This window comes from Acanthopagrus latus, chromosome 3, assembly GCF_904848185.1.
Source record: "Acanthopagrus latus isolate v.2019 chromosome 3, fAcaLat1.1, whole genome shotgun sequence".
NCBI lineage: Eukaryota > Metazoa > Chordata > Actinopteri > Spariformes > Sparidae > Acanthopagrus > Acanthopagrus latus.
This window is the reverse complement of record NC_051041.1, coordinates 7004808-7032115: the sequence shown is the minus strand read 5'-3', so window position 1 is coordinate 7032115 and position 27308 is coordinate 7004808. Positions and strand designations below refer to the sequence as shown.

At 44.2% G+C, this 27308-nt stretch overlaps 1 protein-coding gene across 1 annotated transcript in view; it reads right to left on the bottom strand.

The window, feature by feature from the left end:
- Positions 1–377: 377 nt before the first annotated feature.
- Positions 378–27308, bottom strand: part of sdc2 (syndecan 2) — a 45373-nt gene continuing 18442 nt past the window's right edge. Inside the window, exons 2-5 of the mRNA XM_037093679.1 lie at positions 7956–8070; positions 7131–7303; positions 4663–4792; positions 378–1005 (exon numbers count right to left, since the gene is read on the bottom strand). Of these exons, the coding sequence (XP_036949574.1) occupies positions 842–1005; positions 4663–4792; positions 7131–7303; positions 7956–8070 (582 nt within the window). The 3' untranslated portion in view covers positions 378–841. The remainder of the gene's footprint in view (positions 1006–4662; positions 4793–7130; positions 7304–7955; positions 8071–27308) is intronic.

The window sequence follows — 27308 nt, the reverse complement described above, 5'->3', positions numbered from 1 at the left end:
TCAAGACCTGGTATGGAAAATGAAATGCTGTCGGAAAAAAAGAGAAAAGAAAAAAAGGCTACACAGAGAAAGAGAACAAACAAATAAACAAGACATGATGAAACGCTCACGTTTGACAAAAAAAAAAAAAAAAAAAAAAAACTGATGTGAGAGCAAATAATAAACATTGTAACCTGAAGGGAGAAACATTTACATTGAACCGTTAACAGCGTTAATATGAAGACCAAAGAGCTTCATCAAAACTACAAAGGCATTTGTTTTTTTAAACATCAGAGAAAAAGATAAATTAATGTAATACACCTTTTTAGAGATCAACATCAAACATGCTAGGACAAAATAAAAAGAAAAAAAATGAAAGCAGGATTGATACAGAATAATTATATTCAATTATTTCCACTTTAATTTTTTTTTTCTTTACAAATACCACACTGCTACGGTTAAAAGTAGTCAGCGACTAAAAAAAAAACAAAAAACTAAACAGCTCCTTTGACAGAAGACAGATGCGATTGGTTTCCTCGCCTTTACAGATTCCTGTTTTTTATTTTTTCAGCCTTTTCAAATAATACACAAAAATGTTTAAATACACTGAGATTTGCCATAAAATGAGAAATGCTTGGTTTTCATTTAAAAAAAAAAAAAGAAGAGAGAAAAGGTCTTAATTACAATACTCTATGCAAAAGTTTTCCTTTATGCTATTTTTCCTTAATCAACTTGTTTCTTGTCGTATTTGAACAGGTTTGCTGTTGTTGACTGCGTTTTTTTTTTTTTTTTCTTTCCAACAGTCACTTGCGATTTTTGTCGTTCTGATGACGTGGGGGGCGGGGCGGGGCGGGGCCGGCTTCTATGCATAAAACTCCTTGGTCGGGGCCTTCTGGTAGGCGGCGCCGGAGGGTTTCCTCTCTCCCAGGTCGTAGCTGCCCTCGTCCTTCTTCCTCATGCGGTAGACCAGGAGGAGGATGAGGAAGATGGCGAACAGGAAGCCGATGACTCCGCCTGCAATAACGGCTGAGGAGGGAGAGGAGACAGAATGGAAACCGTCAACGCTCGAGGTCTAATCAGAGCGACCTGAACATGAACCGAGCACGGGATGAGCCGGCTATCTTGTGCAATCAATCACGACACAGTTTATTTGAGCAACACCATCGACTATTGATGCAACACATTTCCAAAACTACTAATGCAGCTCCCCAGCAAATGACCACAACTGAGTGATTAAATGTGGTGTGACCAGGTGGCAACCATCGCAGCTGGGTGCACTTACTTAATGTCAATTGTGAAAAACCCTCGATTTGTCCCGAGAGATACAAAAAGTCAATCATCTTCTGTGGCTCGTTTCACCTCGCCTCACACGTATCCCCTTGGCGAGGGAAGTAAGTGTTCAATTTAGGGGGTATTACGGCTCTGATCCTTGATTGGTACACAGAGCCACGCCGTCTCAAGCGTGGCTGATTCGACATGGTCTGTATTCCAATCACCGACTGCCGACTGGGGCTTAAGAGGAAGAAGCTGATGGTATTGGTTCCATTGCTTAACAGTCAGACGAGTAAATCCAATGGAGACAAACAAACAGCAGCCAGTCCAGCGTGGCTCGAGCTAAATCCTATTTCGGTTCCCCAACCGATGGATAAGTCTCATCGTAAGGCTTCAATATTGACAGCAACGCAGAATAACACAAAGTCAAAAGGGTCCTTCATTTCTAATGGGGTTTTTCTGGCTGGATGGATAGGAAAAAAAACTTCAGGATTTTGGTTTTGGTATTATTTTTTTCCCATGTGTCACCACCACAGCAGCATTTTCGGTGTCTTATACGGAATATCCATGTGGGCTGGGCTTATGTGTGTATATCTAGATATTTATGAATTCGACTTTTATATGGGGTCAAGAGCTATTTAGTATTGGGGGACACCCATGAGACAGAATAACAGTCAAAACTGTAGCAATGGTGGCTAATATTTCCGGACTTTTGGTCCCAACAGTGGCTCAAGCTTAAAAATTACTGGATCCCACACTTCCCACAAAACAAAAGTGTCTTTCATTAAATATACCACATCTTCACCTCGACGAAGAAAATTATAGTATATTCCTGGATTTGACGAAGTGTTTTCTCAAGCTGAGCAGAACCATGATGAGATGACTGATCTTCATCAGTAAAATTAGCACAACGCCCCTTTATTTATTAACATGGAGCCACTGCTTCCGAGCGACGGAGCTTGTTTAATGTGATTTGTCATTCCCTAAGTGAATCCTTGAGATTTCACATCCTTTCTCATTACGCCAAGTCGCCATCTGTTCGCAAATTAACTTGAGCAATTTCACAGTTTAATGTTCTGAGTTTTTATTAGTTTGGTGAAATTAGGGTGTGTGTAGTAAGAGATCGGAAAGGTGAGGAGCAACAGATGCTATGTCGAGTTGTGCAAGTTCCGAACCTCGACCATAACCTGGGCGGCCCACGTCAAGAAGATAGTGAATGTGGGCACGTTGGATAGCCATGTTTGGTTTTTGTGTTTTACCCTCAAGTGTGTTTCAGTGCCTGTATCTTTAAGGCCCGCCTCTCAATAAACTCCCTGTTTGCTCTGATTGGTCGGCACTCAGGCCTGAGGAAGCACTGCTCTCTGTTTTCCGCATCAGTTCCGGCAGTGTTTTTGCCACCATGGACGCTGGGGATGATGACTGCATCGTTGTGACATCACAACCATACGGGAATCACAATGGTTCATTTAAAAAAAAAAAAAAAAATTTAAAAAAAAGGTACAGTTTCGGAACAAAAAGACAGAAAACATGAAATCCTCGCTTTCTACTGGAGGAAGCTTTAACAAATTGTATGAGCTGATCCAAATGTCCATGCTGGGCTGTTTTATGTAGGTTAAACTTTCTCTAAAAGGACATATTGTAAACCAGTTGGCCTACAGAGGTGTAACGGGGAAATCTGCATAAATCCGCCCAGGCTGCGTTAAGAAGCGCCCCCCCACCATCTCTGAACCCGACTTTCACTAAAGCTCCTAACTCACCACGAGGGCTTATTTCACTCTCCTTCCCAATTATGCCTGTATGAGGTTCTTTATAGCTTCCTAATCTGTTTAAGGCCTCTCCCGGTGCCACAATCTACCCTGTGCTCCACTTTAGGTTTCACCATGTTGACTTGCCTCACAGCCCCGCGGGTAAAAGATCACGGCACACGCCCAGCTGCCGAGCTCCGAGAAGCAATGCAGAGCGGATAAATGAAAATTACATTATGGGCAATTATTTTTTATAGAAGTCATACGGGAGATGAAGAGTAATGACTGTAATCTGGAGGAAGGGTAAAGAGAACGAGGTGGAGACGGCGAGAGGGGAGAGATGAGCGGACATGAACCCTGTATAGGATATACATTATTATTATCCAAAGACTTTTTACCGGCAGTGCAATTATTTTTCCGTCACGATACAAGAAACAATATGCAAAAAGATGAAATAAGACTGTAACTAGGAGAGAGGTGTGTGGCTGTCCTGATTTGTCCCTTACTTGATGTTGTTTCTGCATACTGCTGGCACCAGATGGATGCGACTACAAAGTAAAAAGCGAGGTGCCAATCAATGTTTGCCTCAGACACGCAGGAAAAGAGAGAGACTGCATCTGAGAGTATACAGTGATTTTTCTTTTTGAGTCCGATAATTTCCTTTTCCACCCTCTTTCAAGTATTCAAAGCAGAGCAGCAGAGACACTTGAAACACCCACAATTCTGTGAACTCCACAAGGTCCCACAGAGGGACCCAGATGGAGTTTATTAAAAGTAATTATTTTGCGAAGGGGATCAGGTGGGAGATATGAGGAAGATATTTCAGCAATTTTTTTTTCGAGGCTTTGCTGCTGAAATACGCCAAAATGCTGAAACATATATTATCTAAATAAGCCCAATGAACAAATAATTTATTGGTGGGGCGTCAAACTGACGGGCTACTTTAATTTTGAAAAGAAATAGGAAAGGAACGGTGCAGCATTTTGGGAATTATGCTTTTTTCTTGAAGAGGAAGAGTAAGATTGGCACCACTCTCTGTATGATAGATGTAACAATAAAGCTGAGACACGCTTAGCGTAGCTTAGCTTTGCATAGCATAAAGACTTGAAATGCAAAGGCAACAAAGCCACTTAGCAGTCACCTCTAATGCTCACAAATTAGCATGCTACACCTCGGTTGCTGTTTAAAACCTACAAGTTGTGTTTCACCAGAGGTTGTGTTTCCAGATGTCTGGATGTAGTGACTTCCTTGTAGTTGTGAGACGATTGCTGCAAAAACCACAACATGTCATTTATACTCCTGTCTTTGTAATTACTTTTAGATGTTCTGGTGGGTGGATCTGCATTCCTTCAGACACAACCCGGCTGGTTTTTCTGCTAGGCTAAGCTAACCAGATGTAGGCAGTAGCTTCATGTTTGCCTCACAGACAGTTGGCAAGAAATGTAAAAAGCATGTATTCCAAAATGCAGAAAGAGCCGTTTGAGACGGCGATCATCATATCTGTGCTCAGCTTCATGAAAACAGATCACTGTCTTTGATAAAGAGGAAGGTACCACAGAACTGATGTCAAAAATAGAAACACAAAGTGGAGTCAACTTAATAGGACAAATACTGTATGTAAGAAGTGGAGGTCTGATGTTTTCTTGCAGCCTATTATGACACATACCTGCCAACACCTCTGTCCTCTGGAAGAGGTTTTCAGTGCGGACCTCAACGGCCTCCTGGGGTGAGCCGGGGGCACTAGTCGTACTAGTCATCTGGTTCCTCTGCATGTCCTCTGTAACTGGCACTGGTGCCTGCATGAGGAAAGACAGGAGCAGGAAAGAGGCAAGGGAGGGGGAAAAAACGATTAAGGTTTCTTTATTGACAGCTGACATTCACATTATGTCCTACGACATTTTTAGTCTGCGTGTTGATTGGGTTCATTTTGGTGTTCTGGTATAATGCCTCAACACCTTGTTAAACAAAAGACATTGATAACACTTTGATATTTGTGAGTTTAACAGGAAATTACAGCCAGTTAGTTTAGTTTAGCATAGAGACTGGAAATGAGGAAACAACTAGCGTGACGACAGAGGTAACAAAATCTGCCCAACAGCACACTGTTGCTCAGTTGTTAAAATAAAAATATCTTGTTGTTAAATCCGGGACTGTTTCTTGGTCAGGCACAGTAATTTCTTGGAGGTTATCAGGCAACGAGCCAAGACCCGTGAAAGTCACTGCACTCGGCCAAGAAATAGTTCAGATATAACATGTATAATGAATGAGTGAGCTGCACATGTGCTTTAGAGGTCAGAGTAGGGCAGGTCATGCCAAGCAACGCAGTGTGATCTAAAATAACGCTGCTACAGCAGTAGCATCTGTATTTATGCAGACTTACTGGAGTGTGTATATGTTATAATAAATATATAAAAATACATAATTATATAACGCCCATTACATAGTGAAGCACATAAGTTACAGAAGTAAAGGCTCGACTCCAAACCAGGTGTTTCAAGCAGTGAAGGAGCAGTGTTGGACTTTGACTTTGCAGAACTTCCACAGGCACAAAAATGCTACATAAAACAATAAAAGAAAGGCAAAATGACCTCTTTAACTATATTATTCACTTTATCTAACGAAAGAGTGAGGATTCGACTGGCCTATTTAGCAAGAAAGTCTAGTCAAAGAAAGAAAACAGGGACCAAAATGGAACCTGCCCAGTGAGTCCTACAGAAGCAGGCCAGAGAGGAAAATGGAGCAAATCCAGATTGCTCAAAAAGATTAGTGCAATGAAAACACAGCCAGTGACCCCAAGGTTTTTTTTGGGGGGGAGTTTAGGAAAAGAAGCAAAGTATCTGGTATGGATGCAGGCCCATGCATCCAGTGCTTTTTTTCCCAATAACACGAGAGAAGGGTGCAGAGGACCAAAGTGGAACAGAGCCAGTTGCATTTGGAAAGGAGTAGTGACAGAGGCAAGAGGGGAAAAAAAAATGGAACAGGGCCAGGTAGGCTTGGCTTAGGGGGGTTGAGACCTTGACAACTAATCCCAAACAGATGTAGTATCCAGTACAGTAGAGTAAGAGTGCAACACAGAAGTGAGATCTAGGATGGTTCCAGAATATGTGATTATGTCCGATAGAGATGTAATCCTCCATAATTTGCAATGGAGCGAAAACACTGAGAATTGACGTGAGCACTTGATCTTTATCCTGAAAGTGACCTCACGGCTTCTGGTATTACAGGGGATTTGATGACATACTGGGTCAGATAAAGACAAACTGAGGTGCCCTGTCGCTCTCTGTTGAGTCAGGAAAAAGAGCCTCCGTGATTATAAATGACCTTAAGTTCCATAATGTGATAATATGACACACCAGGGTTCACTAAAGAACAGGGCGAGTTTTAGACTCAAAGGAATGTAGAAAATGAGCCAAAAGGTTCGACATTTCGGGAGAATGTGCTTATTCGTTTTCCTGCCATGAGTAATAGGAAGATTTTTTTTTTTTGCCTGCTTCTAAATTGGAAACTACAGCAAAAAGACATTTAGCGTAGCTTAGCACAAAGACTGGAGGCAGGAGGGAATAGCTAGCATGACAAACCAGGACATTTAAAGCTCACTGATTTACACATGTTGGTTTGGCACAATGACTTCCTGGAGTCCACCTTTTCAGTGTGTTCAGCTTTTATGCTAAGCTAACCATCTCCTGGATCCAGCTTTACATTTAACAAATGAAAAACAAGAGAGGTGACAATCTTTTCAATAAGTGTATTTCCAAAAAAGTCAAACCATTGCTCTGATTTTAATGGGCGCGGTATGTAAGAATTCGCCACTAACTGCAGCCAACTGTAGCTAGTTAGCTCAGTTAGCTGTACAGCTAATCATCGTCCTAGCGGTCTCTGCCTGGACTAGGATCGAGGAACACTGGGGGAGTGCTGTTGTTGTTCAGTATCAGACTATCATCTCTTGAGTTTTAAAGTGGCTAAGAAGTAGCTAGTTAGCATGCTAACATCAGTGCATATGTATGAAAATGCCAAAGATGTATGTTTTTTCCAGTTCATTTTTCAATCGTTGTGCTTAGAAAACTGATTTGGTTAAACCCACGTACCAAAGATCAAACATCAAACATCCCGTATGGGTCAAGCCACAGTTCTTACCTCTGTTCTGATTGGTTTCCTGGGTGTGACGCCCAGGGCCTTTTCTCTGACCGTGGCTGTCTCCACCCTGGGGGTGAAGTCTTTGGTGGAGTCCTGGGTGGGTTCTGCTGCGTTGGGCTCGATATAAACCACACTGACAGTCACCGTTTCCTCCTTCTCTTCTTCATCTCCACCTGGGAGAAAGAGAGTGATGGGTGAATAACTTTCCTTTAAATGAGTTGATGTGCAAATATGTACATGCATGTTATCAATATCTTACGCCAGCTGTCTTGTCTCACTTAACTTCACACCGGCATCTTAATTTCTATGTATTATTTACAGTTTGAACTGAACCTTGAATACAGAGTGGCAGAGCAGAGTAATGGAGTGTATATACAGTATTGGAAAGGGTATTGATCATGGCACCGTCTCATTTTTGCCTAGCGTGACCTTCTCTCACCGCAGTTATCCAACTCTCTCTATCTCAAAAAAAAAGAGTAACTTTTGAGAAAGGAATAAGTGTTGCAGAGGTGCTTAAAGCACGAAGAGCAGAGGAGCTAATAAAAAAATAAAAAAAAGAGGTGTAAAATTTGCACACTTTGCCCGCGGCAGCCCGGGTGACAAGGCAATCTCAACTGAAATCGAGGGAGAGGAAGAGAAAGGTGGTAAAAAGGGAAGAAACAGACCAAGGGATAAAGAGAGAGGAGGGGGAGAAGTGATGGCACAATTTGAAAGAAACCTAGCATTCATAAAACTTACCTGCAGCAGACTTGGAAAATTAAGTCACGACGCCTCCGGGCAACTGACTGCTGAGCATGCAAGTGTGTATGTGTGAGTGTGTCTTACCTGAGCCAGACCCTGAGTTAAAGTCATCATCATCTTCAGGGTAGTAACCTCCTGAGCCTGTGTCATCCAGGTACAAGTCATCAGCCTGAGAGGAAGCCTTGGCTGCTTGTGCTATCTGCAAAACAACAAGATAACAAGGTGTCGGGGATTAATGTCGGTTTGATTGCACGTCCCTATTTATGGAAGTCCATGTGAAAGTGTTCATTCGGCACCACATCACTGCGACAAAGTGAAGGTCCATTTCAGTATTTTATTACCGACATCTTAATGAGAGTCAGAAAGACGAGTGGCTGAGATTTTTAGCGTTTTAATTTTTAATCCCAGCCACATTGTTTCGAGACCAACACTGGTGAAACATGAAAACCTCTTGAGCAGTAATTCAAAGCGAGTATCATTAGTGCATTTTTAAATGGTATAAATCTTTGTTTAATTTGCCATTCTGCAACCTCATTGTGCTGCCAAGATAGTATACATAAAGTGATGATCTGTCTCTTCTATCTGCTATAAAGTAAAGAACTAGTGTGTGCTAAAGCGATGGATAGTATCAACAGATCAGCCTGTGTTTCACATCTGAGAGATAAGAGTTTCCTAACAGTGAGAGTCGATTCTGTGCAAGTTCAAGCAAACTTAAGGATGTCAACATTAACGTTAACCTGTTGGTGGAGCAATGGAAAACTCCATCGATCATCTTAATAATTGGGGTACATCTTGTGGGAAAGATGAATCATCTCTACAAAAATGACTTGATGTTGACATCTTATTTCACTGGATAAGCAGATGGTGGCATGAGAAGAAAAGTCAGATGATCACCAAAACCAGCGGGGTTTATCCTCTGGGCAGTGACAGGATCATCAGCGTTATGGAGATTCATCTTCTGAGGGCAATGAATGTTAATATGAAGTGTCGTGGCAATGCAAACACTAATTTAGATATTTCATTAAACACAATGCCAACTTCATGGGGGCGCCATAGGAAAAGAAATTGATTCACCAAAGAGAATCAAACCACTACATTTCAGCACAATGCATTCAATAATTGTTGAGTGATATTTCACAGAAAAAAAACAGCAACCTCATGGTGGCACTGTGGCAAAAGTGACAGGATCACCAAAGTTGTTAAATTCATCTTTTGGGGATCATGAATGTTGGTATGAAATATCATGACAATACATACAATAACTGTTGAGATATTTAACTTAACACAATGCCAACTTCACAGTGGCACAGTGAGGGGAACACCAAAGTAATTAGGGTTCATCCCCTGGGGAGCATGAATATCAGTACCTTTAGTACAGTACAGTACAATTTCATGGTAACATGTCCAATTAAAGTCGAGATATTTCATCCTGGACCAAAGTTCTGGACAGTGACTGATCAACATTACCATCCCTGTTTTGCTCGAGACACGGCCTTATTTATTTAATGTCTTCAGTGAAGCACAGCCACACAGGTGACTGACCAATCACAACGCGTTGCCCCTCGTACAGCAATCGTTGTCTGGACGACAAGCCCGAGTGGTGGGAATGTTTGTGTTCCAGCTTAATGGAGTGATTGGCTGAAAAGAGCTCGGTTTAACAGTGGCTGTTTGTTTAAAAGAGCAGCTCCTCACACGGTGTGTAAGTTGGGATTTTAACGAGGAAATCAGATAAGAAAATGTAGTTTTCACTCTAAGACGCAAACAGAGGCAGAAGCATGCTCGAGTCGACACTTAAATATTACAGCTGTTACACAAGTGTGCATACGGCCCATGTCACTATTTATATGTTGTGTTGAGTGTGTGTGTGTGTGTGTGTGTGTGTGTGTGTGTGTGTGTGACTAGAATGGCTATAAATGCATCCATGGCAACATCCATTCAACTCCTATTCACCAGCCTTCTATACTGATAGTCCTGCTTTAGAAAAAAAAAAGTACAAAAGAGTACAAAAGAAAGAGCCCACACTACATCATCCCTGTGCATTTACGTCTATTGCATCCATTAAGCTGGTTGCTACAGTTTGAGGTCTGCTCCGGGGACGTTGTGCTGATAAACCGGGAGCTGAATGAAGTCGGACCAGAGGAAATAATCAATTGGCTTGGCAGGAAATAAGTGTTTTTTTTGTTCACAGCACAGAACAGGCTGAGAAAATGGGCCAAGAGATATGATCTCAAGTCCTAATTCATGCCTGTTTTTAGACGACAAGGTTCATACAGGGCTGCAACAAAGATGGTTTTCATTACCAGGTAATCAGTCATTAATGTCTTTATGCCATATTTTCATGTATTTCTATCATGTTTTGTGTGAATTATGTTCAGGTGTGTCTTCTGTGCTTCTCCTGGCTGCAATTCACCCAATAAAGTTAGAAGAAAATCCTAATAAAATATACATCACAATTAGCATCAAAGCATCTTCACACTGCCTCTGAGCGGCAAAACTCAAATATATTCAATTTCTACAGATATAAACCTGCTTGATCAATGACTTTGATGATTAACTAATTATCAGACTCATTGAAGAGACACCAAAAGCAGCAACAGAGAACATTCCGGGTGTGTCTATTTTTTTTCTTTTTTCAGTTACATCCCTGCTGCACCTCAATTACACTCTGTATTCTGATGCGAGTGTTCTCAATAACGCTTTAAAGTCATTGTATGTGCATATGTGTGTTTGTGCGGAGTCGTGAAAGGAGAGGCCCGGCGCTCTCCATAACAAAAGACACACACTACAGACGGCTTACAAACGCTGTGTGAAAGAGGCTAAAAAAAGAAAAAGGAGAAAGACACAGACCGAGATGAAACGGAACAATACGTATCTCCGTCTCTCCTCTCTCAACTGCCTCTGACTTTTGGAAGAAAAGGTCCTTTCACCGCCCGAGCTGCCTGATCAAAGAGAGAATTTGTTCAAAGCAACTTTATCTTAACCTCTCTTGCCTTCGTCTCCTCTAAACACAAACCTCCACCCCCACCACCACCACGATCACCGACCTCCACCTGCAGTGCAACAGCCTGCACACCAATCCATCGGCCCATGCGGTCCACGTTGGCCCGATACGAGCACAATGAACCGAGAGGAGGGAAGGGCCACAGATCAAATGGCGACAAAGGGCACTAATGAGATAGAGGCCACACAAGGGCGCATGCATGAGCGGACGTGTTTAACAAATGTATGCGAGCATTCATTGATTCATTGATTATACATACGCGCACATTAGAGGGAGCAATTGAGCATATGACATGACAGGAGTGGAAACGTGTGAAGGAATGCATAAAGAGCTTAAGTATTCACAAAGAAGCTTTTTCACTCCCCTCGGACCTATTAAACACAGACTTCAAAGAAAGGGTAATTATAACAAATGCTTTTACCTGACTTGTTAAATGAATAAATGGACGGATAATGTGCATAGTTTAGAACAAGTGGGATGGTTTGTATGGTTTTACTTTTTCCTGCCTTCAACCCAGATCTTCTTAAGATACAATGTAACGGCTGAAACATAATTTAGAGATTATTTTCTCGAGAAATCAATAATCATTTGGTGTATACAACGCTAGCAAATAGTGAAAAATGCACAATACAAACAAATCTCAATCTCTTAAAACATCTTGTTTACTAAAACTGAGAATCAGATGAATATGAAGGTACGGCCACATTTAGCAGCTGGCTATCCTAGCTTTAGCATAAGACTGGAAACAGAGGGAAACAAAAGAAACCCACCGGCGTGTCTAAGAGCTCCTTCATTAGCTTGCATCTTGTTTTCACCTGATTTTGGTCTTCGTGCTAAGCTAAGCTACCCGGCTCCTTCTATCTACCTTTGGAGCAGCATCCACCTTCTCATCTAGCTCTCCGCAAGAAAGCAAAAAAAACGTTTTATTAACAAGGATAATACGGCCAAATCCAACCAGGAATTATTCTTCCTTTCAGGGAAAGCACTGAGGAAGGGCGAGCCGAAAGAGGGGCTGTTCAGTTTTTGACATGCAGGTTGAAGAGGCCTCTGACTCCCTGTGTAATCATCTTCATGTTTCAACTTCAGTTTGAACAAAGTGTTTGTGGATCAGAGGTTTCCGACTGCACAAGCAACACAGCGGCGCCAAATCAGCGCAGATCCGAGGGGAGGCGATGGTCTTTTTGAACTCGATAAACTCCGGCGACTCTATCTGACCCACAAACATGTGTACACAAGCCGAACTTGATAAAGAGCGCTTCTGTCTATCGCCAAGACACAAACATGCCTCCACGCCGACAGAGCAGCCCCCCCACTGATAAACCTCGCTCTCTTTATCAATCCTGTGACATTTACAGGTAGTGCCTGCTCTCCGCCCCTTATCACAGAGTCTGAGCAGCACCAGACATCAGTCCGCTGACGAGTGAGGCGGACAGCAAGGCGAAAAAAAACAGTTAGATGCACCAGATGCGGCCGTGCAGGGGTCCTACTTTTTTTTTTTTTTTTTTATAAAGGTGATGGCAGTTATTTGAGAGAAAAAAAATAAAAAATCCTGCAGTGTTATTTGTGGAAAAAAGATTCAGGTCAGGAAGAGCTTGTCAAACTGATCCAGTTGGAATTATCTAATTTAGAACTTATCATCTAATTCTGGCTGTGGACACGAGGTCTCGCATGAAGGAGGACAATTTTCTGAATCCTATTTATTACAGAGCTGAAGTCGACTGAGTCATCCTCTGCTTAGCAACCAAAAAACTGCTCTCTTCCTCAGTTTTCCTACACCTCCTAACTTGTTAAAGCTGAAAGCTATTAAAGTTTTGTTTGTCAAGACTTTAACAGCAGCATAAATCAATACATTGTAATAATTATAGCGAGGGGACCGTGAACAAAGCTTTTTGAAGGCTAACCATTGTTGTTTACATCGGTGAGGTTGTCCTACATGTCACAGTCACATCATCGTATACACACACAAATCAATAACAATCCACTTAATAACTGAGCTTTGGCGTCCATTTGATTTTCACTGTGTGTTTTCCTCCATGCTAACATCTGAACACCACACAGCAGAGTGGCACTGACTCACAGTGCTTCACTATGACAACCAACATCAAATACAGAGTGGATTACATGGGTCAAAGACACACTCGGTCACTCTTCATGAGTGAGGTTTCAGCTCTCCACAGCTCCCCTTTGTCACGTTCTTCGAGCTTGAAAACCACGCACACCTCGCAGCGAGCTCAAAAAACAAAAAAGTTGCTTCAGAATAAAAAAAAAAAAAAAAGAGGAAGCCTCGGAGCCCCGTGGAAGAGGGAAGGAGGAGACATGCAACAGTATCTCCTGAGTAACAGTCCCGAGTGCGGCACGGCGTAGATAATTGAAGGCACGCTTTCTGCAGAAAGATTGTGGCCTTGGCTTTTTGTGGGCAGCAAAACAAGAAATGCAATTGTCGCAAAGCGGGCCCAAGAGCAGCACACTCACAAACACAAACACCAATGCATAATCATAGGAAAATTTGGGAAAATGGTGTTGAAATTTGAGCAATGGGAGTTTCATAAACACGCAGCCCCAAATCACAATCTTTTTGGAACCTTAAAAATGGAAACAGACAACTTACTTGCTCACCAAGTGGTATTAACGGTATTAAGACAGAAGAACCGCTTTCTGTTTACTTTCTGTTGCAACTACCAACAACAATTCAAACGCTGATGGTTTCAACATCTTGCAATCAATATCAAAACACATCTTTTCCTGACCTTGACCAGGGTCCACCTCTTAACGGCTCAGGAAAACCTAACTACAAATGCACACACAGAATGTATTTATTGGCTAGAAAAAAATCATCTTAATGCAATAAAGACTGACTGATTTTCGTAAATTCCTGTTTCATGGTATGGTTTTCAAACGTAAACAGTTGTGCAGTGTTTTGGCTGTCGAACTCATGGATCCACTTAAAAACTTGAACTCTCTGGACTGATTTCATTGCAGTGTTTGAGGACAAAACAACAGCTTAAAAGGTCACATCGCTGATCTTTCGAGCATCAGAGTAACCCTCAACAGGTGAAAAGTAACTCCTTCCACGTATGCGGCTGTTCAGCAAAAGTGACATTAAAGTTGATTTAAAAACAGCTAAATCTGCATTCAGTTAACTAACAAATGATTTTTCTTTCTCTTTTTCTTCTTCTGTTTGAACCTCGCCACCATCATGGAAACATATTTCCGAGACCAAACCTTTGCGTTCCTGAGTCTCATTCATTTTTTTTTTTTCACTTCAGCCACAGCTGGCCTCGTCGGGGAACTGTCGCATCCTTTTCATCATTACAGTGAATAACTGGTAAAACCTTCCCATGGCTCAGTCGTACTCAAGGACAAGTGTGTGTGTGTGTATAGGGGGGGTTTTGAATGAGCACATGGACACACAACAAGAGCGCCTCATTTGGACACCTTAACAAGCGTTTCTGTACTCGACCACAGTCTGACCGAGTCTCAGAGGCAGCGAATGGGAAAAGAGATGGAAGGGGACCGACACGGCACGTGACAGAGTAAGGGACCAGCTGCTGTAATGAGCCGGTAGCTTTGCGATGTATGACCCTCCATTAGCTGTGAGAAGAGCCGCCATCACTGGCATCTTTGCCTGCCTCATGAACTAATAAGCCAGCATGAGGGGGTAGCTTCGGCACTGTTAGAGTGTCTGTTTGACCTGCAGAGGGACACGAGGACGCTGCTGACCAATACGGGACGAGACATGAGCAGCAGAGAGGAGGCAGGGATTAGAGAGAGAGAGAGAGAGAGAGAGAGAGAGAGAGTGGGGGTGGACAAAAAAAGGAGAAAAGGATGAGAAAGAGATAGAGGAGGAGGAGGGAGGAAATAACCCACTGCTGCAGACAATCCCGTAGCCTGAAGGATGCTCTGCTAAAAGCCTGTCAAGACCACCATGTACATGCCTAGCGGGGCTTGAAAGGCACTGGGGGTCTGATGTGTGCTTACAGTACGTGTGTGTCCGTGTAATATTTGCATATCTGCCTCTTTTCTATAAGAGCTGGGTGGAGGGGGTGGAGGGGATGGAGGAGATGGAGGAAAACGGAGTCCACTGAACTAACCCCCGGGCTCCCAACTTCCCCACTGTTGACACACCGCTCTCACTTCTAACACAACAAATATTAGCTCGACTCCCGAGTCAGACCAGGCGAAATAGTGTTCCTCAAAAGGAATGCACACGCACGCACACACACTTGAACATCTTTGTGTCCACGGAAGCACCCATGGGACGCACGCATGTCCCAACACACTGAAACCCCTCATCCAGCTCTCGCCTCTCCAAAAGGCGTGAGGCGAATACGCAGACGCACATCATAACACTTCTCAGCCGACTTCAGACGAGGAGGAGAAAAAAAAAATAAGGAGGAAGGCCAGCACACGGGGGCCGGCAGACAGACCGTGTCTCAGATCCTCCTTCGCTGGTCTGCTGCCGTTTTCTGGTTCCCAGCCATGTTTCCTTGAGTCTCGCTCGACTGAGAGGAGCTTACACAAGAAAGAAAAAGCAACATTCGGATCTGTTTTTTTCCAAGCAAGGCATTGTGCATTGTGCTCTCTATCTATCTCAGTTTGTACATTTACACAAGCAAGGTGGTAGTGATTCGACTACAGTTTTCATAATCATTCTTTAAAATTTGACCTTATTCTCTGAGTTGATTGTTATTTAAAAAAAAAAAAAAAAGCTGAGCATTTTGGGAAATGTACTTATTTGCCTTCTGGTTGAGAGCTAGCTGAGAAGAGAGATACCACTCTCATATCCATCGGTTAAGTATGAAGCGACAGGCAGGAGGCAGTTAGCTTAGCATAGTTTAGCATGAAGACTGAAAGCAGGAGGAAACAGCTAGCTTAAAATATCAAGTCACATGTCCCATACAAAAAGTGCAAAATTATAACTTATAGTTATACACATGGTTATGTGTCTTTGCTAGCGGTTAGCTGAGATTAATCTAATCATCCACAAACTTGCAGCCTCATATTTAAATTAATAGTTTGACCTTTGAAGAGATACACCTACTTTTTGCCTGCTAGGAGTTAGCTGTGAAATTGAGACCACCTTCATATGTGTCTGTTAAATACTATGCAAAAGCCAGCAACTGGTTATCTTAGCTTAGCATGAAGTCTCTATATCCTAACTCAAAAGCCAACAAGCTTATTTCCCAAAATGCTTTATGTGCCTTTTAACTGAATATCTGTGAGCTTTGGGTTGTTTAACAGACAAAACAAGTGATCTGACGATGTGAAACTTCAACAATAAATCAATAATCAATGTGAGGGACTATCGCTCAGTGCATGCCGAGTTTCCTTCAGTCCTCTTTCATGACGCTCTGGAGACACTCTCTTTGTCTCTTTATTTGTTCAGGTGCAGCAACTTTCGTAATATCAAGGTTCTTCATATGCGCACTGTGACAGCCCGACTCTGTGGAGTGTATTGTCTGCTTTGTTCTGTCCTGTGAAAGTAATCAGTTCTCATTATCACAGCCAGGGCGCGCGAATGTCTGCAACTGTGCGAGAACTCGATATTATGTGGGGGGAGGGAGAGAGAGGAAGAGAGAGGGGGGGTTCTTAATCCCTAATTAACAAAGTAAAGGTGGCAGATTGACCTGCTGGCTTTCACTTTATCTGTTCTACTTGGCCTGCCACGGATCCATACACAAGGTCAATACAGCGGCACAGTCCGGCAGGCAGCAACTGTGCTCTTCCCCCCGTTTCACTCTGCTGTCTGTCGACAAAGCAAACAGCCTCCACTCCCTGCCTCCTCCCAACGCCTCCTCCTCCTCCGTGACCTGGACTTTATCGCTGCGCCACAGGCAGGCAGAAGAGAGGGGGGTATGAGCCGAGAGGGGCATCAGAGGTGTCCTCCTACTCCACCTGGAGGGTGGAGGAGAAGTGGAGATGCAGCGGGCAGAGCTCCTGGTTCTGAATATATCTGATCCCACTGTTTACATTTGACTTTTTCTGTTGATGTCATCATGTTTCTCAATGTGAAACCACTGGATTCCCCCATATAATGTACTGTACCATATAACGTTTATATGGTTTTAATTTGTTTATATGTGGCGGACCCTGCCACCTTTCAAACAGCGTTCTGGGGACAGTTTGTTTATTGAGTTATATAAAAAAGTATTTCTGGGTTTGTTATGACCTCATTAATGACCCCAGATAGCTAGCTTTGTACTAGCTGCCTGAGGCTAACATGTTGTGAATAGTCCTACAAGCTAACACTACGCCCATGACTCGCAAATTCTTTAAAGTGCTGTTCTTCGACCTTTATTGTATTGCAAGTGTGTTTTGGCAGCTACACTAATAATGTGGTAAACACTAGGAATATGCTCTGCAGACGCCTCACAGAATACATTCAGCTGTCTGAATCAATTAGCCTTCTGATTTTGTGGTTAGTGTCAGATGAATTTAGTGACTATACGCTGCTGTGTTTTGTTCTGAAGGGTTCGGATAGTGCTGAAGCTGTGTTTTGTTGCCTCTGACTTCTTAACCATAGCAGCGTCATTACTTGTATGGCATTTAGAGCGATTGACCGTGCTGCACCACACCACACCGCCCACCTTATAGAGGATGGGAACGGATGATCGGAGAAGTGACGGGGGGAGACGAGTCTGGCAGAGTTTGACGGCTATGTAGGGCGACAAATTGGCTTTCCCTGAATTCATGAAGCATTGGCCGTCAAGACCGCGGACAGCTGCTTCCTTCGTGGGAGAAGTACAGATAACAGCTGGATCGGCAGTCGGTGTCGTTATTAGAGCCGGATAGCAAAACAGGACAGGAGGGGCTGGCGAAACACAAACATTGAATTCATCCCCCCCAAAAGACCTGCTGATAAACTGAACAAACTGGCAGCAAGACGGACGGAGAAAAAGGTCTCGGTGAGTCATACGCGTGGGTAGAGAGCATTGTTTGGTAAATGATAAATAGGAAAGAAGGGGAAGGAGCAGCCACCTACAGGACTTTAGAAGAGGATGTCCAAACTGTAACTCTACCAGGCCAAAGAGGTTTGTAAGAGTGTGTGTGTGTGTGTGTGTGTGTGTGTGTGTGTCTGCCTTTTGTGCTCTTTGAACCCACTCTAACTTTTATTGCCCTCCCAGGGATCATAATAAGGAACTAATTGATGGTCTTTGAGTCGCGGGCTGAGGAGAGGGGGAGTTCCTGCAGGAAGTCAACACAAATCAAACTCTCCCTGAGCCCTTAAGGTCTGGAGCTACTCCAGCTGAGTTGTGGTGGGTAACAGTTGCCGTGTGCGTGTGTGTGCATGTGTGTGTTTGTGTGTGTTTATGAGTGTGTGGGTGGGTGGGTGGGAAACAGACACAGACAAGAGAGCGGAGAGGAAATACGAAAGAGTGCGACCGAGTGTAAAAGAGAGCACGTCAGTCTGGGCTTGACATTTACGGTCCACACGTCTTTCGATGCCTCTTGCGTCGCTGCCGCACAAGTTTCCGCTTTGACCTGATGAATTCAAAAAAAGTGCATTTTGCTATGAAAGCAGTCAGACACGAAAACATTCTACCAATTCATGCAACCTCTTCCGTTCAGAGGCTCAACGCTGCACAACATCCTATGGAAATCTCATCCCACCAATCCCAGCCTCCCTCCCCACCCCCGCTGCTCCCGGAGGGATTAGATCACGCTGCCTCGGTAGGTGAAAGGCCCCCCTTCAACAACCTGAGCATGTGGGTGCGCTCGGGCTCAGATTCATATCGTCTCCTGTTCCAAAACAAACGGCCGTCTGACAGAGAAAGGCATACGCTGCATTCCACAGGGCTCAAGCCCCCTGCGTAAGGGGGTTGGCAGGAGCAGGACGGGGTTTCCAGCTCAAGCTTCCAGGGGTGTCTGCACCGTACACAGTGTGCAACTCGAGGGGCCTTTGCAAAAAACTCAAAGTGGACCACAACTAGAAATGCACATGATTAAAATGTACCACATTTAATTCAATGTCGATGCCTCCATATGATTGCACAATAAAATGAGGCCATCAGTGAGAGGAGTGGCTGTTTCTATCTGGTTATTTTTTACTGCATGTCATCAAGTCTCACAGCCGAAGAGGCCGCTCTGTGATCTGGTGGTACGGCAGAGGAGACTTCTGTATTGCCAGACAGCAGCAATTTTAAGTTCTGAGATGATATATGTGTTGTGAGCTCAGGAACTAGTGTTTTGTCCTTGGAGAAGAACATGTCATCATCTAGTATACAACAGACCATGCCTCAGACCAAGTCTCTTTGGGTACCGCACAGAAAAGCTTGAGAAAAGCTCGAATACGCATCTGTGATATAAAACCACTGAATGTCATACGGCAGCCGGTGGAAAGCAGGAAGAAAAGAGCTGTTTTCATAACATTATTAGATTTGAATTTTTCATGAAGGTCAACACTTTCAAATTAAAAAAAGTTTCAAGGACGTATAAGGAAAGGAAAAATAATCCTTCCCGGGAAAATATGCTACAAAAGTGGGTTCTTCAAAAAGTAATAAGTTCCTTTGTAGCTGCTTCAAATAGACAAGTTGTGATGTTCTGTATTTATCGTACTGTCAGTCCCATCATCCAGTGACTAAAAACCAACTGTGGACAGATCTTACTAACATGTAACGGATCTTATTTCTGTGCCGCGGCGCTCCATTGTTGACTGAAAACGTCTACAAACACATCAGCAAACCGCACTGCAGCACTGCCTGACAAGTTCTTTCATTACAATAAACATAGACTCCTTAGTTTATATATAGTCAACCCCACATGCACCGAATCCGGCCTCTGGAAATACTCGGTGCACACATCCACAGCTGAAAACGCTTGCCAACAAAAAGCCTTGTTTACTCCTGTTTTTCACTCCAGTTTCTAAAAAGGTGGTCTCGAGTGTGAGAGACAAACACTTGTTGGTTGGTCACAAATAAAAGTCACAGACTCACACTAATAGATCAACCTTTTGGCGATAACGTTCCCAGACATCATCAGAAACAGAGCAACATTGGCTGGGAGTCCTTTCTTACTTCCTGCGTGTGTTTCAGCCCTAGTTTGTTCTGCCAGCTCCTGAGTAAAAACATGTGGGTCTCTTGACCCGCTAGATTTTTGAATGTCTTCGCCGGCTACTAAGTTACTTGGGGCCCTTACTAAGCAGGTGGCGTATGGTCCGCTTGCACACTGGGAGCTTTAGTTTTTACATCATGTTGTCGGTGGCAGCTGCTGTGAATGCAAATAACCCTGATTACTAGCAACCCATTCTAAAGCTCTACTTCATTGACCTGAGAAAATGGGAAATCTCAGCTACAATTTTCCATGATCCTTTGACTCATGCTGACGAGACTTTCACATGGGCGTGAGATTGCGGGTTTCAAGACGAGTTACCTTCTGACACTGCCCTGCGCACTGTTAATTAAAGGGATGAGCTTTTACGGGTGCATTAGCACAACTTTATGTCCCCATAAAGATTTAAGTAAACTGTCGAAGGCTGCAGGACAATCAAACGCAGCAGACCTTTTTCTGCTACGTGTGGGCCGACTGGTCCGGGCCCGTCACTGACGAGCAAACACACAGACTTTCTGAAATATGTGTTGGATCACGACTCGGAGCATTTTTCTGCCCACGGAGAGAGCATCAAGAACTTGGCTGTTGGGAGGGTTTTTGGTCGATGAGGTGGGAGCTAAAACGATGGGCCATCATCCCTGCGTTGCAGCACCAAGCTAACAAACACAAGTGAAAGCAGAGAGCTATAGAGGGGCTCATTGGGTCGACTCATACCATATAAACAGTGCACGCGGGGAGTGTCGTAACCCCGCCGACCATAACATGCTGCTTTCCGAACCATCACCGCACGCTCCTCTGTTTTTTCCCTCCCCACAGACCAGTGAGACACAACATGGGGTGGCTATGATTTCCTCCCTTGCACTATTGCTTCCCAACAGGAAGTAAGTCAATTTCATGGTTTCCAAGAAAAAAAACAGATGCATGCTGACAGACCACTGACAGGCAAGAGTGCACAAGGTTGGCTGGCTCCCTGTCATCCCGACCTGTCCGCAGTGGTAGAAGTACTCAAATCCTTTAGTAAAACAGAAACGTATCACCAGCATGTGAATAAACAGCAGTGTTGACTCTAAGATGTCTATGTTCTGTGTTTCATAGGTATCTGTCGGAGTTAGCATGCTATCCACCAAGCTATATGCTGGTCCGAAGCTCCTGTGCTAGTGGTCGTAAACACCAACACTCCCCTGGTTCTGGAGCTCCCTGTCCACACCGCTAGCTGCACTGCTAACTGAGCTAAGGGCAGCGACAGTCAGCAGCAGTTAGAGGTTACCCATGCTGCCCTTTAGTATGAATTTGACAGATGCTTGTTACACCTTGAAAACTACTACTACTGCTAACTGCTGCCAAGTGTGCTAGCTAGCTGCCATAGCTAGTTAGCTCAGTTAGCTCTGCAGCGTGTGGGACAAGGGACTGTTGGTGTTTACACCGCTAGGCTCTGGATTAGGACAGGCTTTGGCTAGCGAGTTCGCATCCTAATTTCAGACAGCATTCCGTTCACATCCTGTTAAGAATTTTAGACAATTTTTAATGTTTCAAACTAAAATTCTGACACATTGCACCTCTCACTACTGTGTACTGAGTGAAAAGTACTTTGTTATCTCTCACCACTGCCTGTCCTGTTGAGTTGAGAGGCGAACGGAGGCAACAATCGAATATTCAAGTGCCACAAAATGGAAAAAGATGGTGTGAAAAAAACCCAGTAACATTCCTGTGACATTGCATCTATGAGAATGTGTCACTGCGAGCGCGTCGGTGTGAGAATATGGATTTCTCCCACATGCTGCAACACATTTACAGCTGATTGACTTCATCTCGCAGCACTAAATATTCAATATAACTGCTCTAATTAAAGGCAGCCCGATCCTGTCAGGTGGCCCCCTTGAGGCCCTGATCAGATTGAATGCAAAGTTAATGTAAACCTTCTCGCTGTGAAATCTCTCCCTCAGCGCCGCCAGGACTCATAAAGAGGGGAGAACAATGTGGAGCTCATGTGGCTTCAACATGGCCCTATTTAAAGAATACCTCAGTGCTGCGGTATCCAGCTTCATGGACCGTAACCGGCTCTCTTTTCTGCCTTCTGCACAAGAAGGAGCTCTGCAGATTCCCAGGGCCTAACCAGCTCTCCCGCCTTCCTCTCCTCCCCTCCCGTACGCCTCCCCTGCCTGCCCGTCGACCGGTCGGGCATTGGGTGGGGGGGGAATTCCGTTAAACTGCTTCTGATACACACGGGAAAGCCTAGATTCTTTGTCAGCTGTGAAACCCTAGACACTGGGAAATGGGCTTCACCTTCCAGCCATCTCTGGTGCTGAGGAGGAGGGAAACTGGAAGATTTGCTGCAGCGCAAAACAGCTTTTCTCCCCTGCAGGCAGGAGAGAAATATGAAGCTTAAGAGGGAAAAGCTCGAGCAGCACGAGAGATGTAAGTGCGTCCTACAAAACAGGTTTCATATTCGGGATCTTAAAACACTAAAATAACCCACTGAAAAGCACTAAAGGGCACAGCGAGGGGAACAATGTGGAGTTTTTTTCTTAGCTGGGAGTGATAGCACAGCCCATATTGTGAAAAACCTGCGGTATCACAGGGCTCGAACCACTCACAGGGACTCAAAATGGAGTCCTGCCATGTAAACACAAACGAGCAGCTGTACGAAGAAAAAGAGACGGCGCTTGTTTTACAAGAGCTGATAAATGCTGGGAGTTGGTCAGCCCCAAACTGGCCAATCACAGGTTGAACCTATAGCGTCGCCGCCTCTTCTCTCAGTGTTTTATTATCCTTAAAGGTGCACTGTGTGACTTAACAGTGAAGGTCTTATGATGTTGAACTGTATGCCTTCTACCACCTTTTTGTTCTCACCCCACAATAACCCAACAACAAGCTTGTTTTTCTCTAATGCTAATCTAAAGCTTTAAAGTACATCTTAAACTTATGTTGGCTCTTGCAAACTGACAATTTGTGTTTATAGGCCTATAAAAAAAAAGTGCACCTTTAAAAATTACTCTTTAATTCACAGATGGAAATAAATGAGATTCCTTTTGCAGATGTGTAAACCATCAGTAGGTGGTCTTCCTTACACCTGCCCACTCTGGGGGGCGCGCAGCAGAATCAAGTTCCACTTCCGGGTCGCTGCTCGTGCGGTCGACCGGTTAGCTCATAGCTGATTTGTACGGTTTTGACACTGCACCCTGTAAATACCTAATTCGGTTTATCGAGTCTATTCTGTCTGACTTGTCTTGTGTACTAAATGTGCTGACCTGTGTGTGTCTGTGTACAACTACTTCACGTGCCTTACATTGCCTCCCCGGGAACAAATTAAGTTATGTTCTTTGTTCCGTTTGTCTCTCAGGGCTTCGGAAGGAGTTCCCTTAATTGACTGACTACACGCACAAATCACTCTGGCTGCTGTGCTCGATTCAAACATTTCAGCCTACTTAAATTAACTCTGTATCTCGCACACAAAAGGTATCAACAGTAATTCATATTTCATAGCTGGAACCGTCTGGCAGCCCCGGGCCTCACCTTGGGCAGCCCTGCTCTAGACATTAATTGGACAGCCATTATATGGAAACTGATGTTTATATACCTTTATAATTGCTTAATAGGGAAATAAGTATTACCCAGAGTTTAATTAACCGTAAAGTCGCCATTTGTTATAAAGTTATTACAAAGTGTTGCCGTTAATACTTCTTTATTACAAAAAATGGCTTTTGTAGCCATTCATATACGAGCTCACAAGGACATTACGGGTGACCAGGGAGCCCGTGTTCCTATGACAGTCATTCTTCAAAGCGGCTCCTAGACTAAAAAGGATGACTAAAAGCGAGCGAACACGGAAAAAAAAGCGAGGACGTCTGAAAGCCCTGGGTATAAAGCAATTACAGCCAGCACAAACAGAAACACATACAAAAAAACACCTGCACTCTTGAGACAGAATCTCCATATCATGTTACGGTTTCCTCGCTTTTGATTAACAGCCACCTCTGGCTCTCACGACGACCTCTGAGAGCTGGACTGGAGAGAGGACCTCCCGTTTCCTCCTCCCTCATATTTCACCAAATCGTGGTTGGGAAATGACTGGAGCCTGGAGTGAGCGCTTAACCTGGAGAGACCATTAGCGCCGAGACAAAAGCTCCGTCTCTCACAAATGTCTCGGCGACCCTTCCTCTGTTCACTCGCTCTTAATATAACATGAGGCTAATCGGGCATCCGGGCCCTGTGTCGCCGCGGCTCTCCGTCCCCCAGAAACAATAGGTTTCCTTCACCTGCGTCACATTAATACTCACTCAGCCCGACTTTTAGCCCACAGGTGCACACTATACCCAGGTCGTTATGCGAGAACAGGAAATGAATAGTTATGCTTCTGACTTAGCAGGTATTCTCCAAGGAGCTGCAGAGAAAGGAGAACATAGAGCCCGTGTCGCTGCCTGTACAAGCTTCCTCGTCTTTCAGGCCTGCTGTGCAACACTCGCTTCGGTGGGCAGGCGTGTGTGCATACATCCACTTCGATTTCAAATGCGTGCGCGACTGTTATCTGCCTCTCTGAGCCAACAGGCGTCTCGCTGCCTCCGAGCAAAAGCGTATGGGGCTTTCGGCCGAGGAGCATGTGGCCCACAGAACTGAAGCGCCGCTGTGTTCAAGCCGTCTGTCAGATGGGTCGGAGAGACTCTCCTGATTTAAAAAAGCTGGGAGAAGGAGGGACCACTCGCAGAAGAGTGCCAAGACCATCTGTAAGGGGAAGGGAGCACGGGAGGGAAAACAGGTCTCTCTTTATCTCGCGTCCTTGGACCAGCCTGCTAAGAAGGCAGGCGGCAGGATAGATGGAAAATATCTCTGCAGTTATGTGTGGAGGCTGAAATATCCAGGCTGTGGTGCGCTGTGCTGTCTGGATTATAAGTTGTGTTAGATATTCTTGTTCAGGGACAAAAGTGACGGAACAACAGCCGATATTTGATATTATCGAATATATCAAAATTGTGGATATCACCCAAGCCTTGTCAACTGTCAATCCATCAATAATGATATTTATTAATAATGGAGCAATCGCTAAAGGAAAGGGTTCATCTCCTCAAACGAGGTTTGCTTCTTGTGTCGGTGAGTCAGTTAACCAAACATCTATTGACAGATTAACCAGAATAATCATTATTGCAACCATCATTCATGTGGAATACTTAGATTAACTGGTTTATCGCTTTGGTAAACATTTGATGCCCAACAGTAAATCCAAGGAAGTAGAAATACCAAGAGCGTCATCTTATGCACTATATATTAAACAAAGCGGAGGAGTAAATGTGCATACCGCCACAGTAACTTTAAACCATGTATACAAACACTTTAGAGCCTGTGGGCGTATGTAAATATACATCCGAAAAGATCTCGCACAAGTTTTCCATCAACATCGGGTTTCACGGCATTCTTCATGACAAACATCCTGGCTGAAAGCAGCGACTTTGTTTTCCTGACACGCTGCATGAAAAGCCAACGAAGAAAAAATAAAAAATCTGTCTGATGAGGAGGCGTCCAATTATAGACGCACGGGGACACACGTGTCCTCTGACCTCCCACCCACCGGTGCCGCGGATGCCGGGCGCACAAATCTGCGCTTTATTTGCTGTTCGACTTTGATATCCGACCGCTTTTATCTTCGCTTGTGGGAAATCTGCGAGCCACTGCCGCTGTGACAGGCAGCCAAAATGAGCCACGCACACCCAGATACAATGCATCCTGCCTGAGCCTCTGACATAAACTGTCTTTGATTTTTTTGGGGAAGATGCGGGCGACTTTTTGTGACATCATGTCATTTATATCCATTCAAATATTTTTTTAAAATGACTGTTTTATTAACCTCTACTCATACAACAGAAGCGTAAAGGCTCGAAACTAGGCTCCATTTCAAGTGTCAGTGCCACTAAAATGTGTTTCGGATGCTTCAGTGAATCATGATGAATGCAATGATATTTTGTTTGTGTTAGAAAAAACACACTCCTCAATAAATATAGACTCCGCTATTCAACAACAGGAGCGAGGACATCAAACGCTTCCTGACGCTCCCAGCTGAGATCTATCGCACTGGTTTGTTATATAAACCTCCGCTGTGCATACGTACACCTGTGCCACGGGCAAACACACGCTTTCAGCACGGTGCCTTGGGTACGTACACAAACGCACCTCAGAGATATATATATATACACACACATGTATGCGTTAGCACATCAGCGCCGCGTGATCGCACAAACTACTGCCTTGCTCTGACCTGTGCACTGACTTGCCTTTTATACAATGTGTGCACATACAGCCTTACAGTCTTATCCCTAAACAAACACAAAAACACACACACACACACACACACACAGTTCCTCTATTGGGTCGTCAGTGTGTCAGTCAATGCTCTGGAAAGGGATCAATGCCGTCTTTCAAGCCTCGGCAGGCCTGCACCACGCACTAACACAGGTGCTGAATATAGCCAATGTACGAGTGTGTGTCTCTTTTCCTGCACGCACACACAAATTCATACATCGTAAATATAAAGTACCATAATCACCTGAGAGGCACGAGGGGTCCGTTCAAGCACCGCCGACTGCGCTTTGTCAACAAAGCGCGTGCGCACGCACACAACGCTGGAATGTGTTTTGTTTGAACCCTATCACTATAATTAGGCTCTGCGTATGAGCGTGCATTTGTTCCGTGATGCCTGCACATGCTTTGTACTCGCGCTCTTTGTTCTCGAGCTTGAGCAGTTGTGTTCGAGCGCTGCCAAAATGCCGCTCGCGTAAATTACACGGCGAAAGACGACATGGACTTCAAAACTTCTTGTCTTCAATCCGATTGGAAACAACAATGCTGAAGTGGTGTACTTCAGACACTCCGTCCCCTCAGTCTCCTTTCCACCATCAGTATGGACATAATGTCAAACATAATGGTGGTGGTGGGGGGGCTGCAAAAGTGTTTTAAACTCAGTGCCCTTAATCTTCGGAACAATGGCATGCACATAGTTCCTTGGCTCAAGTGGCGGGGTGGGGGCTACGTCATTAATCACCGATCATGTGCTCGAGACTAAGAGCTAAGCTAATCAACTTGTCTCTTAGTGATCGATACGGGGGGATAATTCAGAGTCTATAAAGTATTTGTTCAATAGCCAGAAAGGCAAATTAGTTAGTTATTCAGTTAACTTTGATAGCTGAACTGTGGAGCGTTTGGTTTCTGTCGAGGCCACTACCAGCCAAGCAGTCACAAAACATGTCTCTCACACCTCACGCAGTCTGGTTTCCTCCTGTCGCTCTGTCGATTGGAGGGGGGCATGGTTTCTATCAACTCCTGCCTCCTCATAGCATGTGTGTTTCACCGGTGTTATAAACCCCCCCCCACCACCATAGGCAAAGGCGCGTGTGATTGTTGGT